Here is an 8,947-nt window from a genome sequence, read left to right on the forward strand (position 1 = left end):
CCCAGACACCACAAGGTCAGACACGGAGCTTATTACATTACATACAGACTTACCTCTGCCGCAGCCAGTTGGGATTTGAGCTCTGATAGTTCCTTCATCAGATGTTTGATGTTTGCCTTAGAGATGAAGCAGTGCTCATCAGTTATACATGTCCAGAAAGAACTGGCCCATGACCGTACAGTACTGCTGGTGATTCATCGTATAACTAAAAACTACATGGTGACAAGTGTTGAACAAATAGCACCTTTTTTGTGAGGATGGCTCTGTTCCGATTCTCAATCTCCTGTTGTCTTTGCTCCCCTCTCGCTCTGAAATTAGAAACAATAATATTAATATAAAGCCAGAAGTCCTGTTTCTGTAAACATCAACAAACTGCACACTGGCCATGTATTCCATGGGTCATATTCATTAAGGCACACTGTAGCAAAAACGTTTTGCATCAGAACAAAAACGAATGCTTCTTATTGTAAGTCCCTGCTTGTTTTCCTGTCCCTTTTCCAGTAAATGTTCTTCCATTTGGTGCCTAATAAATATGATCCTGGCCACTGCAGTAACATGATGTGAAATAGCTAGCTACCTGAGCTCCAGGGCTCTGGCCACTCTGTCCTCTAGCTCAGTGATCTCAGCTTGTTCCTCCTCTACAGCTTGCTGGACATCAGCAGTCTTTATCTGGGCCAGGAGGGACTTGGAGTCCAGGGCCTCTACCTCCGTTGAGCTCAGCTTCCTCAAGAGGAACCCTTGCCCCATTTGAACAGTCTGCTCACAGGACAGGATCTGAAACGTAATGTCCAACAGAACAATTTTCAGAGAATGCATCGACATATCCACAAACACTACAAATATGAGTATGTGAAAATTATGAATATATAAACATTTGTATAGATAAATGATAAGATATAACACAGTAAAGTTAAGAGGCAGTATTAACTCAAGGTCATAACTTCAGAGGTTGGCAACATGACATTCGGCATAGGACAGTATCTAGTAATGGTGTAAACGTTTAAAGGAGAAAATCCTTAACTGAAGAACCTTCAGTGGTGTAGTTATCACAAAACTACCACTAACAGATCCCCATCATCATCATGGGAAAAATACAAATGTAAGAAATACCTAACGCAACAATGCTGTAACGTTATTAGCAGAAGATATGCATCTTTCAAATGATTAGTCACGGATATAAAAGCGCTGTGCACGTCATATTTAACAGTTGGAGAAATGTCAGAGTGAGACAGAGAAGCGACAGTAGCAAAGTCCTGAAAACATGGAGGAGAGGGACACAGCAGAGAACCTAAAACAGCATTAACTACCATTGTTGCTGAGTGGGTGGGAGACAGCAGTAAGATGAGCTGCGTCTATTAGCTAGGCAGGACTGAGGTAGACTGAACTGCATTGCCCCCTAGTGGTCATACCATTTATATACACATACATACATAAATACACACACAGGGTCATACGAAGGACCATATCTGAGTTTTCTTAGCGTATAAACATAACGGCAGTTTAAAAGTTAAGAACAATTGTACATTAGTCACATCCCTAGTAGCTACATTACTGTACAATAACAAGTGACCTCACCTCGTCAAGGTCAGTTTGGATCTTCTCTCTGGAGGCCAAGGACAGATTCCTGGCCAGCATCTGGTTCCTCCGCTGCCTCAGTAACTCGTCCAGCTCTCTCTGCATAGGAAACACAGTGACAGCCTTGAACAAAACATCATTCAACTGTATCAAGTAGGCTCTAATGGGGTGTACTCACTAGGCGCAAATGGAACCAAACCTACCCGAATTTGTCTAATAGAAACACTCGTTTTCACTGCAAAACATTTTTAGTTACAAACTGAACCAAACTGGAGAAAACGCAAAACGGAACAAAACCTACCTGAATTTTTCGTGGCAAAACATTTTGCTGCAAAAGTTTTGCTATGTGTGTGAATAATGAACACACCCCAGGTGATTGAGGGAATATTGACGATAGCTTTAAATGTGTGATCAAAGCAGCACAAAATGGCTGCGTAATTTCAATTTGAGGTACCATGAGCATCAGTCATTAAAATAATCAAGTGGGTGTTTTCACCATCAGATATGAATTTTCACCTGTAAGGCGTTGATCTGCCTCTCCTGCCTGGCTCTCTTCAGGAATACAAGGTCTGCCGGGGTAACCTCATAGCCCTGCATGTCTCTTATCAATGAGTAGGGGTCCTCTTCCAGCACACTGCCTGAACAGACTGAACATGTACATTGATAACATTTGGTGGATTGTGCTAATATATTTTTCATTACAAGCTTCTGCACCATCATAAACCAAAGCATTTAACATTCAGATTTATAGACATACAGTAGGATCATGTGACATAGGACTACATTAAAATAGATAAGAATTGGAACTTTAATGAAATGTGTTGAGGACACGTACCCCCTCAGATCTGTCCTGTAAATAAATAAAAAAAATTATATATATATATATAAAAAAATAAAGGGAACACTTAAACACATCCTAGATCTGAATGAAAGAAATAATCTTATTAAATACTTTTTCTTTACATAGTTGAATGTGCTGACAAATCACAAAAATAAATCAATGGAAATCCAATTTATCAACCCATGGTGGTCTGGATTTGGAGTCACACTCAAAAGTGAAGTGGAAACCCACACTACAGGCTGATCCAACTTTGATGTAATGTCCTTAAAACAAGTCAAAATGAGGCTCAGTAGTGTGTGTGGCCTCCACGTGCCTGTATGACCTCCCTACAACGCCTGGGCATGCTCCTGATGAGGTGGCGGATGGTCTCCTGAGGGATCTCCTCCCAGACCTGGACTAAAGCATCCGCCAACACCTGGACAGTCTGTGGTGCAACGTGGCGTTGGTGGATGGAGCGAGACATGATGTCCCAGATGTGCTCAATTGGATTCAGGTCTGGGGAACGGGCGGGCCAGTCCATAGCATCAATGCCTTCCTCTTGCAGGAACTGTTGACACACTCCAGCCACATGAGGTCTAGCATTGTCTTGCATTAGGAGGAACCCAGGGCCAACCGCACCAGCATATGGTCTCACAAGGGGTCTGAGGATCTCATCTCGGTACCTAATGGCAGTCAGGCTACCTCTGGCGAGCACATGGAGGGCTGTGCGGCCCCCCAAAGAAATGCCACCCCACACCATGACTGACCCACCGCCAAACCGGTCATGCTGGAGGACATTGCAGGCAGCAGAACGTTCTCCACGGCGTCTCCAGACTCTGTCACGTGCTCAATGTGAACCTGCTTTCATCTGTGAAGAGCACAGGGCGCCAATGGCGAATTTGCCAATCTTGGTGTTCTCTGGCAAATGCCAAACGTCCTGCACGGTGTTGGGCTGTAAGCACAACCCCCACCTGTGGACATCGGGCCCTCATACCACCCTCATGGAGTCTGTTTCTGACCGTTTGAGCAGATACATGCACATTTGTGGCCTGCTGGAGGTCATTTTGCAGGGCTCTTGCAGTGCTTCTCCTGCTCCTCTTTGCACAAAGGCGGAGGTAGCGGTCCTGCTGCTGGGTTGTTGCCCTCCTACAGCCTCCTCCACGTCTCCTGATGTACTGGCCTGTCTCCTGGTAGCGCCTCCATGCTCTGGACACTACGCTGACAGACACAGCAAACCTTCTTGCCACAGCTCGCATTGATGTGCCATCCTGGATGAGCTGCACTACCTGAGCCACTTGTGTGGGTTGTAGACTCCGTCTCATGCTACCACTAGAGTGAAAGCACCGCCAGCATTCAAAAGTGACCAAAACATCCGCCAGGAAGCATAGGAACTGAGAAGTGGTCTGTGGTCCCCACCTGCAGAACCACTCCTTTATTGGGGGTGTCTTGCTAATTGCCTATAATTTCCACCTGTTGTCTATTCCATTTGCACAACAGCATGTGAAATGTATTGTCAATCAGTGTTGCTTCCTAAGTGGACAGTTTGATTTCACAGAAGTGTGATTGACTTGGAGTTACATTGTGTTGTTTAAGTGTTCCCTTTATTTTTTTTGAGCAGTATATATATATATATATATATATATATATATATTTGAAGTCGGAAGTTTACATACACCTTAGCCAAATACATTTAAACTCAGTTTTTCACAATTCTTGACATTTAATCCTAGTAAGAATTCCCTGTCTTAGGTCAATTAGGATCACCACTTTATTTTAAGAATGTGAAATGTCAGAATAATAGTAAAGAATGCCTAATTTCAGCGGTTATTTATTTCACCACATTCCCACTGGTAAGAAGTTTAAATAAACTCAATTAGTATTTGGTAGCATTGCCTTTAAATTGTTTAACTTGGGTCAAACGTTTTCGGTAGCCTTCCACAAGCTTCCCAAAATAAGTTGGGAGAATTTTGGCACATTCCTCCTGACAGAGCTGGTCAGGTTTGAGTCAGGTTTGTAGGCCTCCTTGCTCGCACACACTTTTTCCAGTTCTGCCCACACATTTTCTATAGGATTGAGGTCAGGGCTTTGTGATGGCCACTCCAATACCTTGACTTTGTTGTCCTTAAGCCATTTTGCCACAACTTTGGAAGTATGCGTGGGATCATTGTCCATTTGGAAGACCCAATTGCGACCAAGCTTTAACTTCCTGACTGAGGTCTTGAGATGTTTCTTCAATATATCCACATCATTTTCATTCCTCATGATGCCATCTATTTTCTGAAGTGCACCAGTCCCTCCTGCATGCAAAGCACCCCCACAACATGATGCTGCCACCCCCATGCTTCATGGTTGGGATGGTGTTCCTCGGCTTGCAAGGCTCCCACTTTTTCCTCCAAACACAGCGATGGTGGTTATGGCCAAACAGTACTACTTTTGTTTCATCAGACCAGAGGACATTTCTCCAAAAAGTATGATATTTGTCCCCATATGCAGTTGCAAACCATAGTCTGGCTTTTTTTATGGCGGTTTTGGAGCAGTGGCATCTTCCTTGCTGAGCGGCATTTCATGTTATGTCGATATAGGACTCGTTTCACTGTGGACATACTTTTGTACCCGTTTCCTCCAGCATCTTCACAAGGTCCCTTGCTGTTGTTCTGGGATTGATTTGCACTTTTCACACCAAAATACGTTCATCTCTAGGAGACAGAATGCGTCTCCTTTATGAGCGGTATGAGGTCTGCATGGTCCCATGGTGTTTATACTTGCGTACTATTGTTTGTACAGATGAACGTGGTACCTTCAGGCGTTTGGAAATTGCTCCCAAGGAAGAACCAGACTTGGAGGTCTACACTTTTTTTCTGAGGTCTTGGCTGATTTCTTTTGATTTTCCCATGATGTCAAGCAAAGAGCCACTGAGTTTGAAGGTAGGCCTTGAAATACATCCACAGGTACAACTCCGTTTAACTCAAATGATGTCAATTAGCCTACCAGAAGCTTCTAAAGCCATTACATTTTCTGGAATTTTCCAAGCTCTTTAAAGGCACAGTCAATTTAGTGTATGTAAACTTCTGTCCCACTGGAATTGTGATAGATTATTTTACTTATAATTCACTGTCTGTAAACAATTGTTGGAAAAATTGTGTCATGCACAAAGTAGATGTCCGAACCAACTTGCCAGAACTATAGTTTGTTAATAACAAGAAATGTGTTGAGTGGTTGAAAAATGAGTTTTAATGACGCCAACATAAGTGTATGTAAACTTCCGACTTCAACTGTATATATAGTTGTCGTTTCTCTGAAATACTACTGGCCACCTAGCAATTTTATGAAGTTGATTTTGGCTAGCCCAGATTGAGAACCTATCTCCCAACCTCATAACTAGCTACCAAGAAGCCATTTCAGGCTACTTATCAAGTTACAGTAGCTAGCTTGTCTAACCATCTTAGCATTTCACGATAGTCTAAACACGTTGTATTCGGCACATGTGACAACTACAGAAATATTTGGCATGCCTGCTGGCAAGGTTGGAAGACTTTAGGAAAGCAAGTAAATACTAAATGAACTGAGTAAGACTCACATTCCTTTCATTCTTTTACCCAGATATTAGCAAAAAAAGAACCACCAGTCAGGAGGATACAGACAGCTCAAGAGGTATGGTTACATATGCAGAAAAATATACATTTTTGCACATACAATTAAGCATAATGATTATGGCTCTAAATTGCAGGAAAAAGCCATTTCAGGCTAAATTCTCCCACTTACAGATGGGGCCAAGCCACCCTCCAGACCACCCTCCCATCCTCACGTACTTTGTGGCCCCTCAGATTTTGGGGGTGCACGACATCCGTGTGCGTTTATGTTTGTCACCTCAGATATATCAAATCACATATTGGTGCAAATATACAGCTATAGGATTGTGAACAATATGGGAAACACCCACGTGTGCTTGAAGTGATGCGAGACCGTCGGCACGTTTCCGTTTCTGCAGGCTCGATTGTGTTAATGTCCATGGTCATATTTAGCGCAGGAGACAAGGGTTCTTGCCCAGGGGTGGTTTCAATCTGGATGGAAAGACACAATTGTAACAGATAGAAATTAATTAGTTGGCTAGGCCCACCCTCCACAATAATTGGCTCAAGTTGGCCTACAAACTACAATGCCTTCATAAAGTATTCACACCAATTGATTTTACAGTTTGTTGTGATGAAAAGTTGGATTAAAATGTATTTAATTGATGTTTTTTGTCAACCAGACACAATATACTGTAATGTCAAAGTGGAAGAAAAATTCGAACATTTGTAAAAAATGCACAACAAAGACACTAATATATATCTTGATTAGATAAGTATTAAAACGCAGAGTCAATACGTTAGAATCAACTTCTGCATCAATTACACCTGTGAGTCTTTCTGGATGAGCGTTCCACTCCTGGATTGTGCTACATTTGCCCATTACTCTTTTCAAAATTCTTCAAGCTCTGTGAAATGGGTTGTTGATCATTGCTAGACAACCATTTTCAGGTCTTGCTATAGATTTTCAAGCAGATTTAAGTCAAAACTAACTCGGCCACTCAGGAAGATTCACTCTTCTTGGTAAGCAACTCCAGTGTAGATTTGGCATTGTGTTTTAGGTTACAGTCCTGCTGAAAGATGAATTAATCTCCCAGTGTCTGGTGGAAAGCAGACACACAGGTTTTCCAATGGGATTTTGCCTGTACTTAGCTGCGTTCCATTTTTTTTTTTATCCGGAAAAACTCCCCAGTCCTTAATAACGATTACAAGCATACCCATGACATGATGTAGCCACCACTATGCTTGAAAAAAATGGAGAGTGGTACTCAGTAATGTGTTGTATTGGATTTGCCCCACCCTGAAAAAGGCACAGTGATGCCAAAACATTTTTTTTTTTACCTACAAATTACTGGGAGGTTATACAACGGAGTATGCAACTCTTTTTTACAGCTTCGTTTATTCTCCGTTAGTCAGCACCTTTACCCTAAATAATTTTTTCTGGGTGTGCACCTGCTCATGTTTTTTATTGGATTTGTACCAAACATAACACTTTGTATTCAGGACAAAGTTAAATTGCTTTTCCACATTTTTTGCAGTATTACATTAGGCACTTGTTGGAAACAGGATGTATGTTTTGCAAAATTTGCATTCTGTGCAGGCTTCCCTCTTTTCACTTTGGTTACTATTCTGGAGTAACTACAACATTGTTGATCCATCCTCAGTTCTATCACAGCCATTCAACTCAAACTGTTTTAAAGTACACTTTGAGCTCATGGTGAAATCCTTGAGCAGTTTCCTTCCTCTCCGGCAACTGAGTTAGGAAGGACGACTGTACCTTTGTAGTGACTGGGTGTATTGACGCCCCGTCCAAAGTGTAATTAATAACTTCACCATGCTCAAAAGGGATATTCAATGTCTACTTTTTACATTTTTAACCCATTTACCAATAGGTGCCCTTCTTTGTGAGGAATTGTAAAACCTCTGGTCTTTTCGGTAGAATCTCTGTTTGAAATTCACTTCTCGACTGAGGGACATTACTAATACAGTTATTGTATGTGTGGAGTACAGAGATTAGGTAGTCATTGAAAAATCATGTTAAACACTATTATTGCACAGAGTCCATGCAACTAAGCACATTTTTACTTATCTAGGCTTGCCATAAAGCAGTTGAATACTTATTGACTCAATGCATCAGCTTTTAATTAATTTGTGAAAATTTCTAAAAACATAATGATTCCACTTTGACATTATGGGGTATTGTGTGTACGCCAGGGACAAAATTTCAGCTGTAACTACAAAATGTAGGAAAAGTCTAGGGGTGAATACTTTCTGAAGGCACTGTAAAAACCCCAGTGCGCCTAGGCAGAAGTGTGGTGAACGAGATTCGGCCTACCGTTTGTGTTTCAAAGCTCAAAGGCCAAGTTATTTTCAACTCTGACGTTGGCGGCGTCCTCTGAAGTTGTCGTCCCAATGGAATATGATTTGAAGTGTCTTGAATGAGTCTACTTATCGCCGGTGAAACATTTGACTTGTGAGTAACTTTTTTCCCTTTGGTTGCATTTCTGTTTCTCCTCTTTGCAACGGAATTCTTTGAGAGATCCATTTTTCTTGTTGTGTTGAAACCTAAAGTAGCCAAATTGCAACATATGTTGACTAAACCATTCAGAAAAAGAAAAAGAGAAGAGGCATTATGTGACAATCGAATCAAAATCACCTGTTGGCGCGCACCTGTAATGCTCGCGAGGCCGTTGCTAAGAGCCAATTTATGCTTGATCCGAAAATGTGGTCTGAGACGCAATAGCGGGGCGGAGGCTAAATTAAGCTCTGTACCGCATCGCTGTCCGCCTCTTAAATGTTGAAACAATGTGGGGGGCTCCGTATAGCTCTGCATTGACATGATTGGTTAACGGTAGGTGAGGGCGGGAGGTCTGATCTGACAATACTGAGATATTAAATTATGTTGCAGGATTAAAAAAAATATATATATATATATATAGCCTACTGTACATAAAAAACATTCCTACAGTAAATGATATCTCAG

At 41.8% G+C, this 8,947-nt stretch overlaps 1 protein-coding gene across 4 annotated transcripts in view; it reads right to left on the bottom strand.

Annotated features, from left to right (window-relative positions):
• LOC115179157 (early endosome antigen 1) overlaps positions 1 to 8,729 on the bottom strand; it is a 28,450-nt gene extending 19,721 nt beyond the window's left edge. Inside the window, exons 1-8 of one of the 4 annotated variants that reach the window (XM_029740492.1) lie at positions 8,635 to 8,729; positions 8,300 to 8,529; positions 6,336 to 6,456; positions 2,092 to 2,222; positions 1,576 to 1,674; positions 578 to 774; positions 245 to 308; positions 54 to 116 (exon numbers count right to left, since the gene is read on the bottom strand). In XM_029740492.1, the coding sequence (XP_029596352.1) occupies positions 54 to 116; positions 245 to 308; positions 578 to 774; positions 1,576 to 1,674; positions 2,092 to 2,222; positions 6,336 to 6,456; positions 8,300 to 8,509 (885 nt within the window). In that variant the 5' untranslated portion in view covers positions 8,510 to 8,529; positions 8,635 to 8,729. Of the gene's footprint in view, positions 1 to 53; positions 117 to 244; positions 309 to 577; positions 775 to 1,575; positions 1,675 to 2,091; positions 2,223 to 6,335; positions 6,457 to 8,299 lie in introns of all 4 variants that reach the window. The other 3 variants (XM_029740491.1, XM_029740493.1, XM_029740490.1) reach the window with 3 other exon arrangements.
• Positions 8,730 to 8,947: the final 218 nt, after the last annotated feature.

The sequence above is a fragment of the Salmo trutta genome, chromosome 39, assembly GCF_901001165.1.
Source record: "Salmo trutta chromosome 39, fSalTru1.1, whole genome shotgun sequence".
Classification (NCBI taxonomy): Eukaryota; Metazoa; Chordata; class Actinopteri; order Salmoniformes; family Salmonidae; genus Salmo; species Salmo trutta.